This window comes from Lynx rufus, unplaced genomic scaffold (genome assembly GCF_022079265.1).
Source record: "Lynx rufus isolate CCGP_SWC_20201006 ecotype Redwood Valley unplaced genomic scaffold, mLynRuf1.p SCAF_27, whole genome shotgun sequence".
NCBI classification, from domain to species: domain Eukaryota; kingdom Metazoa; phylum Chordata; class Mammalia; order Carnivora; family Felidae; genus Lynx; species Lynx rufus.
The window spans coordinates 8,808,606-8,826,190 of record NW_025814842.1 but is presented as its reverse complement, the minus strand read 5'-3'; the positions used below and the strand labels follow the sequence as shown (position 1 = coordinate 8,826,190).

General features: G+C 44.2%; 1 protein-coding gene across 2 annotated transcripts in view; it reads right to left on the bottom strand.

The window, feature by feature from the left end:
- The window catches only part of PRKRIP1 (PRKR interacting protein 1), a 33,291-nt gene that overhangs the window by 9,615 nt on the left and 6,091 nt on the right, over positions 1-17,585 (bottom strand). The window contains exons 4-6 of one of the 2 annotated variants that reach the window (XM_047089426.1): positions 13,864-13,949; positions 12,504-12,571; positions 5,525-6,614 (exon numbers count right to left, since the gene is read on the bottom strand). In XM_047089426.1, coding sequence (XP_046945382.1) covers positions 6,604-6,614; positions 12,504-12,571; positions 13,864-13,949 — 165 coding nt within the window. In that variant the 3' untranslated portion in view covers positions 5,525-6,603. Of the gene's footprint in view, positions 1-5,524; positions 6,615-12,503; positions 12,572-13,863; positions 13,950-17,585 lie in introns of those variants that run through there. The other variant, XM_047089425.1, reaches the window with a different exon arrangement.

The following is a 17,585-nucleotide window of genomic DNA, read 5'->3' as shown; positions in this document are numbered from 1 at the left end:
TATGGGGAATCCAGACAGATACAAAATTCCAGGAACACGCAACACGAAGGTTTGAGTGACATCCTGAGCATAGGAGAGGGCAGGAGCCTGAGGATACAAAGAGGCGGAAAAACCGTTAGCAGGAAGGTAATAGGAGATGTTTGGAAAACAAAGGTTGTCCTATTGTGCAGATAATTTCTTAGGTAATGAGGAATCTCTATTAATAGCTCTCTCTCTGACAGAGCAGGCGGTTGAGGGGGGAGGTAAAGAGCTTTTCCTGAATCTGCTAGGTTTTGGTTGCTTTTAACTTACGAAAACTAGTAACAGGAAACCTCACCAAAATGGAGTTGAGGGGTTTTGGCAGGGGGAGGTCTCACACCCTACCATTCAAGGTCAGCTGCAGACCCAACAGGGAGAGATGGGCTTGACTTTGCACGTGGTTACTACTCTTCTATCCCAGGCAGAGGAAGAAATGCTTTACTGTGTATCCCCCCCAAAAGCCCAGCCACTGAGAAGCCACCATACTTTGAATTCTCAGTTTACTCCACTGGACTTCCGGTTTGTAACGGCCTTCCCAACTTACCCCTGTCCTCTTTAAAAAAGCATTACCTCGCCTTTGTTCCCCAGACTTGGCCTATGGTTTTCTGCAGCTTGTCTGCCCCGACTGCGGTTCTTTTCTATTTCCAAATACCCCCTTTTGGCTGCTAAGATAACTAGCAATTTTTTTAAAATGTTTTTATTTATTTTTGAGACAGAGAGAGACAGAGCATGGGCAGGGGAGGGGCAGAGAGAGAGGGAGACACAGAATCTGAAACAGGCTCCAGGCTCTGAGCTGTCAGCCGAGAGCCCAACGCAGGGCGCAAACTCACGGACTGTGAGATCATGACCCGAGCTGAAGTCAGACGCTCAACCACCTGAGCCACCCAGGCGCCCCAGATTACTAGCAATTTTTATTTTTAAGGTTAACAAACTCAAAATAATGTTCCTGCCAACGTGCCCCATCTTGGGACAGCCCGATCCTGGCTCCTTCAATAGACAACTACATTACAGGATTTAGCAGATTCTATAAACCGAGTAAGCATGTGCAGCACCCTCTGGGAACAAGGTGGAGGGGACAGTTTGGTTAGGTTGAGGAGGGAGGTTAGGTAAGGCTTTACAAAGAGAGAAAACATGGCAAGAGGAAGGTGGGGGATGACTACAAGCCCTTTGGGCAGAGGGGGATTCAGGGGGCGGGAAAAAGGAAAGAACAGAGAGCCCAGAGCGCATGAAGTGAGGTGGAGAACAGAGGGGTACACCTGGCGAGGGCAGAGAACCGCTGGAAGGGAGTGGCCAGACCCAACTGGTGGAGAGGCTGGAAAGGAAGAACAGGAACGCGGGAGCTGCTGACTAGATCTCAAGCAGGGTCACCTCGTGGGTAAACATGGAACGTGGAGCCACATCACCTGGGGTCAAATCCTGCCCTGTCCCCTCCCTCCCTCCGGCTCTGTGGGTGCCAGCACTGTTTGGTGCCTAAGGTCCCTCAACTGTAAACTGGGGATACCACAGTGCCTGTCTCTCAGGGTCGTCGGGAGGGTCATGTTAGTATTCACAAAGCTCGTACAGCTGGGGGTACATAATAAATTTTCAATAAACGTTAGCCATTGTTATAATTTTTTTTAAGTAAACTCTACCCCCAGGGCTTGAACTCATGACTCTGAGATCAAGAGTCACATGCTCTACCGACCGAGCCAGCCAGGTGCCCCTGGTATTACATAATGTTAAAAAAGAAAAAAGAAGCCCAAAATTGAGTCATTTGCCGCCCCTCCCCCCAACGACAGCAAACAAGACTTAATGACAGTTTCAACCTATGCCAGGAATGTGACTTTTAAACAGTGGACCTGAAATTTCCAGATCTACACGGGAGAGGTCATCTGAATGATAAACACCCTGCCATTCCCTTTTGCCCTCCCCACAAAGATTTCCCAGCTTGAAACAGTCCTTTCTTTTCTTTTGCTTGTATCTTCTTGCCTGACCCTCCTTCCAATAAAAACCTTCCATTTTGAACACCTCCTGGGGGCATCTCTCCACTTGCTAGATGGGATGGTGTCAGTTTCATGAATCGCTTAAAATTAAGCCAATTTGATCCTCAAATTGACTCAGATGAATTTTGTTTGAAGTCACATTCTTATCCATGCGGAGGAACATAAAACTTTTTTTTTAGTTTATTTATTTATTTTGAGAGAGACAGAGCAAGCAGGGGAGAGACAGGGAGAGAAGGAGAGACAGAATCCCAGGCAGGCTCTGCCCTGTCAGCACAGAGCCCAATGCGAGGCTTGAACTCACAAACCGTGAGATCGTGACCTGAGCCAAAAGCAACAGGCAGACACTTAGCTGACTGAGCCACCCAGGTGCCCCTGGAGGAACAATTTTTTAAAAGCCAGCACTGGCAAGGATATGGCAGAAGTGTACCCCACTGCATTCTGTAGGTGACAGAAACAACTGGAACTACTCCTTTGGGAAGTAGCGTATTTCAAGAGGCACGGAATCTTTTTAGATTCGATGATCTAGTAATTCCCACTGCTAGAAATGTATCTTAAGGAAATAAACCATAAAGGGGGAAGGGAGACAGGTATATAATAGTTGCTAACGTGTCTTCTAAAGAAGATAAAAAACAAATCAAGCTACTGCCCTAACAAAAGGGAAAAAGGTTAGATGTATCATAGCACGTCAACTGCTGGATGTCATCAGTCACTGAAAAAATTAGGAAGGACTGGAAATTCTCACCATATTAAATAAAATAAAGCAAAACAGAAAACTGTTCATACACTGTAACTACATACAAACGACACGTGCATGTGGCAAGAGACTGAAGCAAAAGAACAGAAAAGAGGCTTTACTAGATAACATTTGAGCTGTTTCCATTAGTGCTATACTATTGTTTACATAACATTTTAAAATCCAGGAATCTGACTTTATTCACATATTTTAGGAATACTAAGTAAATGCCACTGAGTGTAACTGAAACGGATACTTTTTATTTTTTGCTTCTTTACTTTTTATTTTTATTTTTTACTTAAAATTTTTTTTAATTTTAGCTTTTTAATTTTTTTTTTATATTTTATTTATTTTTGAGAGAGAGAGAAAGAGAGAGAGAGACAGAGCACAAGTGGGGGAGGGGCAGAGAGAGAGGGAGACACAGAATCCCAAGCAGGCTCCAGTTTCCAAGCTGTCAGCACAGAGCCTGACACGGGGCTCAAACCCACAAACCATGAGATCATGACCTGAGCCAAAGTCAGATGCTCAACTGACTGAGCCACCCAGGTGCCCCAACTTTTTAAAGTTTATTGGTCTTTGTGATCTCTGTACCTAACATGGGGCTTGAACTCATGACCCCGAGGTCAAGAGCCACAGGCTCTTCTGACTGAGCCAGTCAGTGCCCCAAAACTAGTATTAACTTTTTAAAAGAACAAATGAAAGAATAGACTAGGAAAAAAAAAAAAAATCCTTCCTTGTACTACTGAATTGTAAGGATGTGGGAAAATATTTATGAGACAATGTTATGTGATAAAATTAGAATAACTATAAATATAGCATTTATATAAATGGATTTATATAATATACACTTAAAAACTGGGATTAAAAAACATGTCATTACAGTGTTAAAGTCACTATTTTCAGTAAGGATTAAAGTTTTTTTGTGTGTGTGTTTTCTTAATGTTTATTGATTTTTTGAAAGAGAGACAGAGTGTGAGTGGGGGAGGGGCAGAGAGAGAGGGAGACACAGAATCCCAAGCAGGCTCCAGGCTCTGAGCTGTCAGCACAGAGCCCGATGCGGGGCTCAAACTCAAACCCCAAGATCATGACCTGAGCCAAAGTCGGAGACTCAACCAACTGAGCCACCCAGGAGCCCTAGGATTAAAGTTTTGACTTTATTCTTTTCTGCATATTCCAAAAATTTTTATTTTTTTAGTTATTTATTTTGAAATCCAGAGACAGTGTGAGCAGGGGAGGGGCAGAGAAAGAAAGAGAGAAAGAGAGAGAGAGAGAGAGAGAGAGAGAGAGAGAGAGAGAGAGAGAGAGAATCCCAAGCAGGCTCTGCACTGTCAGCACAGAGCCCGATGTGGGGGAATTCACAAAATTGTAAGACCATGACCTGAGCCAAAACTGAGAGTCAGACGCTTCAATGATGAAGCGACCCAGGCCCCCAGATTTCTTTTTTTTAATCAATTGATTGATTAATTTTGAGAAAGAGAGAGTGAGTGAGTGAGCACAAGTGGCAGGTCTCGAGCTCACAAACCTTGAGATCATGAACTGTCTGCATATTCCAAAAATTTCTAAAATGACCATATATTATCTTTATTCTCAAAAGACACAATACGAATAGTTTCTCAACATAGCGCATATAAGAATTTTGGCACTGAAACAAACAGTTCAATCCAAAACATATATTGAGTTCCTTCCGAACACACCAGTTGACGTGAGTCTTGACCGGGGCAATTTTGTCCCCCCTCCCCACTGGCAATGTCTGGAGACCTTTTTTTTTTTTTTTAAGTTTTATTTATTTTCAAGAGACAGCGTGTGGGGGGAGAGGCAGACAGAGAGAGGGAGACAGAGAATCCCAAGCAGGCTCCGCATCGGCAGTGCAGAGCCTGATGTGGGGCTTGAACTCACAAACCGTGAGACCATGACCTGAGCCAAAATCAAGAGTTGGATGCTTAACCGACTGAGCCACCCAGGCACCCCAGTCTGGAGACCTTTTTGATTGTCAGTAACCTAGGTAACAGTGGGTCCTACTGGCCTCTAGCAGGTAGAGTTAAACATCCCACAGTGAACAGGATATAGCCCCTCCCAGCAAAGAATTCTTCAGCCCAAAATGTCGATAGCAGGATAGCACAGAGGATGAGAAACTGCTCTTGACATACCTAACAACAAATCACCTGAGGCCACCCTGGGTTTCTTTGATAGGGAGGCCTATGTCAGGACAAGTAACATTGGTGTTAGAACACATCGTTTCAGGGGTTCAAGGTTTCAAAAATCCAGATTGGCTTAATGCCATCCCGTGGTGTTGTTCAGACTGCACTACAGGGTGTCTTCACTGAATTACTGGACCGGCAAGGACAACAAACGGGGAGATTTCCTCGTGAACAACAGAATGGAACTCGTAGCCAGCTGTCCCTTGCTGCTTTTTAGAAGGGCCTAAAAAGCTGGAACGATTTCAGTCCAAGCCCATCAAGAACCCAGCGGTGCACAGAAGCCACCTTGTGGCACAACTCGGTATCACCACATTAAGTTTCTATTCATTTCTTTTTTTTTTTTTTAATTTTTTTTTTTCAACGTTTATTTATTTTTGGGACAGAGAGAGACAGAGCATGAACGGGGGAGGGGCAGAGAGAGAGGGAGACACAGAATCGGAAACAGGCTCCAGGCTCTGAGCCATCAGCCCAGAGCCTGACGCGGGGCTCGAACTCCCGGACCGCGAGATCGTGACCTGGCTGAAGTCGGACGCTCAACCGACTGCGCCACCCAGGCGCCCCTCTATTCATTTCAATCAGACAACAAGAAGATCTATTTTGTCTTTCACAATATGAAAAATAAGGAAGGAAACTGAGAAGGCACAGTAAAAGGCACACACACTGTCTTCATGACCTGCACTCTATCCTGCTCACTGGTACCAAGCACACACAACCATGTATTATTACTGATCACTGTTTAGTACGTACAGGTGCTAACTTCACAATTAAGCGTAAGAGGAGGGCCCATGAATCTGAACAATGATTTTCAAATTTGTTGGTCTGCAGCCCATAGCTGACACTATTCTTTCAGAATATGAAAGAAAATTTCACAAATACTTAACCAGAGTGTGATGCACTCTGACAATTTCTAGTCTGTTCTATTGATGTCTGGAAAAATGACAGCTGCAGCCTCAAAACTAACTGCATGACTTAGCGAGTGAAGATCACACCCTCGGCTTGAGAAAACACCGTGTTACTGTGGTGTGACTCCAGGATGTGGCATTATGACAAACATCTGTCTTTTTGATAGAACTGAAGTTTAAGACAGGCGGAGACCCAGGGAGAGGGCACAAGGCTGCTATAAAGAGGCTGGAGGCTCCAGATGAAATCTCCCAGAAAACACTAAAGCCTGCTGTAAGATCTCAAATACACTTCATAGCCTTGGGCAAATTAAAGAAAGGCGACAAAACTGTATGGTCAGGTGCACCAAATGTCTAGAAGAGGTTAGAAAAGGAGGACTCAAGAGGCCCCAGCTCTGTGATGGTGCCACTGGTCCCCTTCAATTATAGAACCGATTACTAAAAAGTTTATATGCCATTCCAAAGACCCAATACAGGTTCGTTCAAGTTTAAGTGCAAACTAACACCTGTTTCTTGTTCTGAAAGAGTTTTTAGACTCACTGGTGAGGGACCACCCCACGCCCCCAAATATAGTAATTACAGCAAGGCATTTGGCAAAGTTATCAAACTACAGAATTTTAGATCGAGAAAGAGCTTATCAGTTATAAGCTAAAAAAGAAATTTCAAATAAGAGAACCCAGATGTTTGAGGTCAGGGTGAGCCAGAGGGAGAGCTAACTCTAGAACTTACCTCTACTGTACTCACTCCATGATCTCATATTACCACTTAGTTTCTTATGCCACGTCTGTTGATAAGAGGAAAGAAGAGGGAGTCTGGTTGATTTCTTAGTGGGAGAATTAACTCCACACTAAGAGTTTTAACAAACCAGTTCCTGCCAGCCTACAAGGAGGAACTCTCCTGTGGATGTTAAAGGGCTCTGGCCCCCATCCAGGCTCAGTCTGGTTCAACATTTTTATCAATGACAAGGGAATTATGTTTATCAAATCTGCCTATGACAACATCAGAAAGACATGGTAGGCAACATGCTGATTTCAGGATATGAATTCAAAAGGATTTTGGAACCTCAATCAACAGAGCCAAGAGCACCAAGTTAAAATGCAAAAGAGCTAAAGTCCGTGTTTGAATTAAAAACAAAACAAAAAACAAATAGAAGGTTCCAGGTAAGATAAAGCAAGCACACGGACTCCTTCTCTCCACTGAATATAGTGACAGGACAGAATGATGGACTCTTGAGAAGCAAGCAGACTGCGGAAAAAGACCAGCCTACAAAGTGCCACTGGAACGGTTTTGAATTCCTAGGGTTTTTCCCCACTCCAGTACCCCTCAGTCCAGACTCAGATGTTCAACATGCAGAAGTGAAGCCTGGGCGCAGACAGAACACAAGAAACCCTCCGCTTGTAGTCTGAGGAGTAAGAAAGGGGGTTCCCGATGCTCAGAGTAAGGGAAATTCTGTGCTTCTTTGTTCTCCATTCTCTCACACCCTAGCTCCCAGGCCATTCCGCCAGAGTCACAGCGGCAACAGCAACTGCGGCGGCAACGGGGGCCTGCTGGCACAAACACTTCAAAAGAGGGGAGCCTTTCTCTCTCATCAGAGGAGCTGTGGGTCCTAAGATAGCCGGGCAAGCCTGCCGCTTTCCCCCTCCGCCCTGGATGCAGGGGCAACTGGAGGAAGGACGAACCAGAGTGGTAACTAAAGCCCCGGCTTTCTGCCTCGAGTTCTGAAAAGGAGAGTCCTAGGGATCCGGAGAGTACAGGAGCAGTCACGGAGAAAAAGATTAGAACCTCCCGAATCCCTGGGCTCACGCTGACAAGCACACGTATGGATGTGGCCCTAGTCATCATACCAAATGCTCTGAGAACCCAACCGACACTGGAGCCGCAACCACAACCTACAGGAGGCTGGCGAGAACCAGGCTGCCTGCCTGCTAAAATAAGTATCAACAAGACCAAAGCCTCATGATAGAATATTCAAAATGCCCAGGATACAGTAGACAGTTACTTGACATATGAAAAATCAGGAAAATCTCAACTTGCACGGGGAAAGACAATCAACAAATGCCAATGCTAAGATGACTTACATACTGGAGTATCCAAATACTTTAAAGCAGTTGCTTAGAAATCTTTCCGGGAAGAGTGAACACTCTTGAAATGAATGGAAAGAGAGAAAATTGCAGCAAATAGAAGGCATATAAAGAAGAATCTACTGGAAATTTCAGGACTTTTCTGAAAAAACACAGTAACGGAGATAAAAAAAAATCCATTGGAAAGGATCAACAGCAGAATAGATGGCATAAGAAAGAGATAGTTTGAAGTCAGATCAGTAGGAATTATCCAATAGGAAGACCAGAAACAAAAACGATTGAATAAAAATTTTTCCAAAAAAAAAATTTGTTTTTAATTTAATTTACATCCAAGTTTGCAGCATATGGTGCAACAATGATTTCAGGGGTAGATTCCTTAATGCCCCTTACCCATTTAGTCCATCCCCCCCTCCCACAACCCCTCCAGTACCCTCTGTTTGTTCTCCATATTCAAGAGTCTCTCATGTTTTGTCCCCCTCGCTGTTTTTTATATTCTTTTTGCTTCCAAAATTTTTCCAAATTTGACAAAAGACAAACAGGCCTACAGATTGGAGTAGCTCAGTGAAATCCAAACAGGATTAAACCAAAGAAATCCATGTGCAGACCCATCATAATCAAACTGTTGACATCTAAAGACAGAAATATTAAAAGCAGCCAGATAAAAATAATGATAGAACAATCTCAATAGTTATAAAATTTTCATCAGAAACCATGCAGGCCACAGAAAGTGGCATGGTATTTCTAAAGTGCTGGAAGAAAAAACTGCCAACCCAAAAATTTTTTTAAGTTCATCTATTTGAAAGAGGGGTAGGGGGAGAGATTGAGAGTGAGTAAGCGAGTGCAGGCAGGGGAGGGGCAGAGAGAGAGAGAGCAGGCTCCACAATGACAGTGAGGAGCTCAGACAGTGAGATCATGACCCAATGTGGGGCTCGGACTCACAAACAGTGAGATCATGACCTAAGCCAAAATCAAGAGTCAGACACTTAACCGACTGAGTCACCAAGGTGCTCCCGAAATTTTATATCTAGTGAGAATGTCCTTCAGGAACAAAGGTGATATAAAGACAGCCTCATATGAAGAAAAGCAAAGAAAATTCATAGCCAGCAGACCTCTTCTAACCAAATGACTGAAGGAAGTTCTTCAGACAGAAAGGAAATGATGCCAGAGGTAAGCTTGGAACATCAGGGACAAAGGAGGAACAACAGAAATGTAACTATCTGGTTACTATTATTATTCTAGACAATTCTCCTCCTGATCTTCAAAATGTACTGGATGATTGAAAACAAAAATAACATTATCCACTAGGGTTTTCAATGTATGTAGATGTAATACATAAGACAACCACAACATAAAAGGTCAAGAGACCTATATGGTGACAAGTTCCTACATTCCACTTAAATACCGATTCTAAGTAGACTGTGAAAGGAGTACATATATAGCAAGCTGCAGAGGAACAACTAAAAAGCTAGAAAGAGGGATATAGTTAAAAACACAATACATTAAAGTGAGATACAAAAATGTTCAAATAATACAAAAGACAGAGAAAAAGAAACAGAGAAATACAGAAGGAACAACAGAAAAACCCCCAAATAAAATGGTAGCCCTAAAATCCAAACATACCAATATAAAAAGGTAGAGACTCTAAGAATGGGGGGGAAAAAACCCATGACTCAAACATCTGATATCTACATGAAACATATTTATTCAGAAGAAAAAATTTTTTAAGTTTATTAGTGCATTTTATTTTTAAATGTTTATTTTTGAGAGAGACAGAGGCACGCGCACAAACAGGGGACGGGCGGAGAGAGAAAGGGAGACATAGAATCTGAAGCAGTCTCCAGGCTCTGAGCTGCCAGCGCAGAGCCTGACACAGGGCACGAACCCACAAACTGTGAGATCACGACCTGAGCTGGTTGTGTCAGACACGTGTCAGACACCCAAGTGTCAGACACCCAAGTGACCGAGCCACCCAGGTGCCCCCAAGAAACATTTCCAATATAGGCAGGGTAAAGTCTAAAGGGATGGAAGCACTTTCAGAATGGCAGAGTAAGGATCTCTAAAAATCTGCTCCTCCATAAAAATAATTAAGAACATCAACAATTGTCAAAACCAACTTTTTCAGAACTCTGGAAACGCTCCTCGGATTGTTCAAGAAAAATGGCTGAACCTTGGTAAGTACAGCAAGTTCTGTGGCATTCTAACGTCTCTCTCTCACCATATCCAAGGTAGCCCTCATCACCACAGCAGTTGTGGAAGCCAACCGCCTGGCAGCCACTGGAGGAAGTAAACTGTTGGAAGGTCCTCAGAAGTTCCATACTCAGAGCACTGTCCCTACGTGAGCTGTCTAGCTGCTCCCCAGAAACTTCCACTCCCAAGGCTTATCTTCATTCAACCTTAGGGCAAATAGCCCTTTCTCAAGGGTGGTCGTCAAAAACAACCAGTGGCAACTGTTTAACATTGCAGCTGCCTAAGGTATTAACAGCTGGAGCAATCAAGAAATCCATCAAAACCTGAGGAAAAGTTGGGACTTTAGACAGCCACATGCAGAGCTGTGTACATGTCTAAGAAAGACAAGTGATGGTCCTAATCTCACCTCTGGCTGACCTTGAAGCTCTGTGCAAGGAGGGCATGAAGGCTAAAGCAAATTGTGAACCGCCTGCCAACACGTTGAAGGCATGTTCCTACAGATACATAGAGCCCCTTGGCAAAGGCTGTGAGACTTGGAAGTTCAAAGAAATCTCTACTCTTCAGCTGACCACTAAGCTAACAAAGCAGACTCGATAAAGAATGCAGGCTTTACAAAATTAGCTCAGGAAATTCACTAAACACTAAATAATAGCAATGACAACACAAAAAATAAATCACCTAGAGCCAAGGACCTTTCTATATCCTGATGTCATGGGTCCAAGTTACAATACCTCCTTCAATATAACATGAGACTGGCTCGGGGCGCCTGGGTGGCTCAGTCGGTTCAGTGTCCGACTCTTGATTTTGGCTCAGGTCATGATCCCAGGGTCATGGGATCGAGCCCTGCATCAGGCTTTGCACTGAGTGTGACGCCTGTTTGGGATTCTCTCTCCTTCTTTCTCTCCCCTACTCACACATGCGCTCGCTCCCTCTAAAATAAATAAAACAAAAAACCAAAAACCATGAGATTGGCTCCTGTGCCCAATCCTCCAGCCCTTGGATCAGTACTGGATGTTCCTGTGTGTGTGGGGAGGAAGAGGGCTGGGAAAGTAATGAGGTGGTTTCTTTCAGGGATGAGGTCCTAGCAATCATATTTCAGTGTTATAAAAGAAATGATTCTAAGAAATGGGGAGGAAGAGTCTAAGACTATACCATACAGAGGGTGTCACGCAGTACATTTACAAACCATAAGGAAACTGATCCTGGAAGGGACCAATCATATTTAGTGTGTCAGTGAAAGTCTGACTTTATCTTAAGACCAAAACTCACAACCGTCTAACCAGGAACCATGCCTAGTCAATCAGGGAACAACCACCAATTCAGTAATGTGTATGCACTTGTCGTTTTTTGGTCTCTTAGCATCTTTGGTCCTTTCCATCTGAGGCCCCTCTTTCCCGGGTTCTCAGCTCAGGGGCTCTCAGGGGAGCGGCTGGCACCTCTGGCCATGTGGAGTGCTCAGAGGTGGACAGGACTGGTAGCACTGTGGGACACTGACACGTGACTCACCCCTATTCCTCCTCGTTAACAAAATCTCATCCCAGTCCAGGGTGGCAATGTACCCGGCTCCCAGGGATAAATCATGACAGGTGAAACACGGTCACAACAGTTCGGTTTTCTATTCGTCTAGCCTAATAGCAGCAAGGGATGGCAAAGTGACCAGTGAAATATAAAATGCCATCTGTTGGGCACTTCTGGGGGATCTTCTGCTCTTCTGTTAAAATACCAGCATCCCCTGCACTTCTCTCCCCTTTGGACACAGGTATGATGCGAGGAGCCACAGCAGCCATCTCACACCCACAAAGTAAAGGCCAAGAGAAGTGCAGGGCATACTGGGCCTGCCACTCCTGAGCTGCTGAACCACAAGAGGCTGCCACCTACCACCAGATTTCTTATTAAGTGAGAGAAATGAACTCTTCTTTAACTACTGCTAGTTTTCTGGTTTTTTTTTTTTTTTTATAACCCACAGCATTCTTAACTGACTTGCCAAGTGACTCCATCAGGGCCAAAAAAACACAAAAGCACTTTTGCGAGGGACATCCCCTCAGTCTTTCCTACTGGACAAGAATGAGGCATGGTGCAGCCCCGGGTACCTCACAACCACAGGGAGGACAAGCACCTGCCTGAGGACAAGGAGCCAGGGGACAGAGGGAGACAAAGAAGGCCAGTAACATCACTGAGCTCATTTACTAGCCATCCCTGAAGGGAGGTCTGTCCTGACTTAATGCCAGTCAGCATCTTTCTTTTTGCTTACACCAGTTAACATTCTGACACTTGCAATTAAATGCGTCCTAACTCATGGAAATAAGTCCTCGTGTCTTCAGTGGCCAGCCAACCAGCTCCAAACTCTAAATCTCACTCCTGATAGGTGAGAAAGATCCCAACCAAGAAAAGCAGGTACCACTCACCTTCTTTTTGTTTCTTCTGTTCAAGTTTCATCTTCTTTGCCAATAATTTCTTCTCTTTTAACTTCTGGCTACAAATATAAAATAAATCTATTAATTCCCCCACTACCTTACTATATATTTTAGAAAACAAACAACTACTTATGGAATGTTTAAAGACCTTATAATTACACAAACACTACAATAATGAAATGGAAGAAATACTTTCTCATGATTCTGCTACTCCAACACCATCAACATTATCAAGCTGTTTTCTTCTTGAATCAAAATGAAACAACCTTTCAGAGTCTTGAGGTGATTAAAACAATCTCAGAAATATTGGAGAGATTTTTCATTCCAAGATGTTTAGGGACTGTTTTTATTTATTTATTTTTATTTATTTTTTTAGGTGACACTTCATTACAGCCATCAGCAAAGGTCAGATTTCCGAAGCTGGTGAAGGCTGGGCAGCATTTCCATGTGAAATGTTACAGCTTTACAGGTTTTGTTTCTTATTTAATTCTACATGCAGAAACTGGAACATGATAAAAGAAAAAATACAAAACAGAAAAAAAGATGTAATCAAGTTGTAGCATACAGATGTGCTCTTTAACTACCTTTACTATGCCTATTGGAAAGCAAATGAAAAAGAACTATCCCAATACACGAACAGATTGCCAGAAACAGACTAAGAATTAAGGACCGTTCAGGAGCCCCTGCGTGGCTCAGCTGGTCAAGCGTCTGACTCTTGATTTTGGCACAGGTCATGATCTCATGGTTAGTGAGTTCGAGCCCCACGTTGGGCTCTGTACTGACAGTGTGGAGTCTGCTTGGGATTCTCTCACCCCTTCTCTTTCTGCCCCTACCCTGCTCGTGCTCTCTCTCTCTCAAAATAAATAAATAAAATTAAATAAGTAAGTAAATGAATAAATAAGAATTAAGGACTGTTTTCAGAATCCTGCTCAGCTCTTTAAAGGTCGAGGGAGTATTTATTAAAACACACACACATGCAGTCTACACGCTCACATGATGTCACTGAGGGAGGTCACACACCCTACTTTAAGGAACAAGCTAAGGGAACCTTACTCACAGCATATTGTTAAACTTGGTGTTAAAATACAGAAGGGAAGGAGACCCAGAAATCCATGTGAGCACCAAAGTGCTGACCTGAGCTATGGAGAATCTGTACGGGGGAAGGGGGATGTAGTGGTAGTGACTTAATCTCTTCTCGGTTATTGGAAGAAAGGCCATTCCTCTACTGGGTAACACCTAAGACCTTGACAGGTCATAAGGTGAACTTCTGACCGCAAGGACGACTCATTCCCCAGCTCTCACGTTTCTGCCTTTAAGTTTCATCGGTTATGAGAAGCCACAAAGCCCTTACCGCTTTTTTCGGCGCTTTGCTGTCTGCTCTTCTGCAGCAATTTTATTTCTCTCCAGTCTCTTCTGAAACTCTGCATCCAATTTTTGCTGTGAAAAAACACATCATTTAGACACACTCTGGGCTGGGTACGGGAGCTCTGGAAGTCACACCACTGGGGGTGCCATAGGCACATCCGGGTCTCTGGGGCCACTGTAACCATTAAGAGGATGCCCCCAGTATCTGGCTCTCCGATGGCGAAAGTTACTTTGTTCCGTAGGGTGGCAGTCATACACAAAATACGAGAGCATGAGAAGGTGCACACTGTGTATTCCCTGAAGGCAGAGGAAGAATTACCGGCTACGTAGCCAGGGCCTTGGCTAGTGTGACATTGTGATTTATAGTAAGAAACGTATACAGCTGACCTTTGAACAACACAGGTTTGAACTGTGCGGGTCCACCTACATGCAGATTTTTTCGATAAATACAGTCCAGTACTGTATTTTCTCTTCCTCGGGAAGAGAAACATTCTTTTCTCTAGCTTATTTATTATTTAACATTCTTTTCTCTAGCTTACTTTATTATAAGAATACAGTATATAATACACGTAACCAAATATATGTTAACTGACTACATTATCAGGCTTTGGGTCAATAGTTAAGGCTATTAGAGTTTTAGGAAAGTCAAAAGTTATATACAGATTTTACTGCATAGTGGAGGGGTTGGTGCCCCTAATCACCTGCTAATAGTCAATTGTATTTGGTCTTCATCCATTACTTCTGGAACGTGGTTCCAAAAGCTCCTATAAATTTCCTATTCAAGAGCCACAGGGGCACCTTTTATTATAATACTTAATTATGTTCCCAGTTTCTGAAACAGCTCCCAAGAGAAAGGTGAAATGGTGTCTTTTTTTTTTATAACAAGCCCCTTTTCAACCACAGGAGTTTAAGTTAACGAGTGAGTTCTGGAAAGCCCTTAAGGAGGAGGGCTGGTCACCAGGGTAACTTTCAGCCCCACCTCCTGTGCTCCAGGGAGGAAGAGGAGCTGCAGGCTGAACTAACTGCCAAATGCCAATGAGTTATCAATTGTGCCTTAGTAGTAATGCCTCCAAAACCCCAAAAAGATGGGGTTCAGATGGTTTCCGAGTTGGTGAACATGTGGAGGGGCTGGGAGGGGACAGAAGCTCTGTGCCCCTTTCTTCCACCTGGCTTCTCCTGAGTTCTGTGAGTCCCTCTGAGCAACTTAATTGAACCTGAGGAGGGAGTGGTGGGGGACCTCTAATCCACAGCCAGTCGGTCAGAAGGACAGGGGACAACACCTGGGCCTGGGACTGGCCTTTGAGGTGGTTGGGGGTGGGGAGGCAGTCTCATGGGACTGAGCCCGTTGAACATGTGGCATTGGACATTCTTGCCTGGTGGATGGCATCAGGATTGAGTTACACTGTAGGATGCTCAGCTAGCGTCACAGAATTGCTTGGTGTGAGAGAAATCCCCACATACTTGGTGACCAGAAGTGTCAGAAGAGGAGCAGAGAACTGAGAGTAGAGGAGACACACAGGAGCACATTTTTTCCTTACGGTGACCTGGGCTCACCAGATGGAACAGCCAGAGAGGTGGAACCATGGGATTTTCAAGTCCTAATGATGACAGTCATCAGGTGACCGATTCCACAGCAAGACAACACCCAGTGCCATCACTGCTACTAAGCACATACATGTGTCACACAGGAATACGTGAGTGTACACACGTCCATACGAAGCCAACCCTTGTATTATCCCTTCCTAGCAGCTCCCTGTCTCTGAGCCTTTGTTTTCTCACCTATAAAATGGGGAAAAGACCAATTCCTCTCTCCCAGAGCCTTTAGAAAGGATAACATACGATAACCTACTAGAAAGCACTTGTAAACCACAAAGATACAATGATCTAAAATGCCATCTCTGAGGCGCGTAGGTGGCTCAGTCGGTTAAGCGTCCAACTTTGGTGCAGGTCATGATCTCACAGTTCGTGAGTTCGAGCCCCGCATCGGGTTCTGTGCTGACAGCTCGGAGCCTGGAGGCCTGCTTCGGAGTCTCTGTCTCGCTCTCTCTGCCCCTCCCCCACTTGCGCCGTCTCTCTCCCTCTCAAAAAATAAAATTAAATTAAAAAAAATAATAAAATGCCATCTCTTTCTTCTAGTCAAAGCCTTAAAGGTCAACAGAGTAAATAAGGGGCCAGCAGAGGACAAGGTGGCTTCAACCCCTCTGCTGGCCTGCACTGCCAGGGCTGTGTGGCTCTGCTTAGAGTGACGCAGAAACTCTCTGAGAGCAGAGATCATGAAATAAGAGGAGTCAGGACGCCTGGCTGGCTCAGTCCAAAGAACGTGCAACTCTTGATCTCGGGGTGGTGAGTTCCAGCCCCCCGCTGGGTACAGAGATCACTAAAAAAAATAAAATAAATAAAACAGGGTACCTGGGTGGCTTAGTCAGTCGAGCGTCTGACTCTTGATTTAGGCCCAGGGTTGTGGGATGGAGCCCCGAGTTGGGCTCCGCGCTGAGCACGAAGCCTGCTTAAGATTCTCTCCCTCTCCCCCCACTGGGCCCTCTCCCCCACTCACACTCTAAAATAGAAAGTAAAAAATAATAAATAAGTAAATAAGAAAAAAAAGAGAGAAGGGTCTCCTTTCAAGGAACTCAGTTCCGATTAGAGCACCAGAAAGCAAACGACTTAAAAGGAAAAGCATGTGGTCTGTTCACAGCTGGACCGTAAACTCACTCTGCTGCCGGAGCAGCTGCAGCCAACAAGTGACCCACCGGAGCCCCGCCGGGCTTGGCAGGACTTGAGCTCACCACGAGCGGCACCACGAGCTCTTTCAGTGGCGACGCCCTGTTAGTCACCGTGAAAGGTGAGGACACCCTTGCCTCTTTGTTTCTTCTAACCTCAGAGCCTGTCTTTCGCCGTGTGAAATAAGAACCTGCGTGTCTGTGTGGATTCAAGGTCTGTGAAACATTTTTCTGTATTTTCCCTGGGTCTTTAATCAATGTATAAAAACCAGACTAGCTGATGGTAGCTGAGCCAACAGCCTGCTCTGTTTCCTTCCCTCTAAAGTAGTTTCAATATGTAAAGTAGTTTCAAAATGAAGCAAAAGTAGCTTCAGATAGTTTCTACATAGAGTTTTATTTATTCTTGGTAGTGGAAAACCCACTACAGGGACCAGGTAGAGGTGTGACCAGCCACCAGAAACTCCCCCCTAGAACTGAGAATGCCACATCCAGAGGACGGCAGTAGCTGGAGAAGAACCACCAACAGCTGGGGGCCAAGAGAGACGCAGGACAAGCAAACAGCAGGTGAAAACCACCACGGCAAAGATTCCCTTCTGTTACAAAATCATAAAGGTATTTTTCAAACTCAATTTTTGGCCATTCCAGTAAATTTTTACATATTTTCTTCTGTATCATATCTATCCCTTTAATAATTTCCCTGGTATTTTATGTTGGAAAATTTCCAACATAGAAAAGTTGAAGGAATCATACAGTCCGTATACCCACCACCAAGATCCTACAGTGGACATTTTGCTACTTGCTTTAGCACACACCTGTCCACCTATCTATCCCTCTATCCTTCCATCAATCCATCTTATTTCTTTTTAACACATTTCAAAGTAAGTTGCAGACACCAGGACATTTCACCTCTAAAGATTTAAGCATGCATATCATCAACTAGAGTTTAATATTTGTTAACGGTTTTTCTGTTTTTTTCCACTTAAGGTAA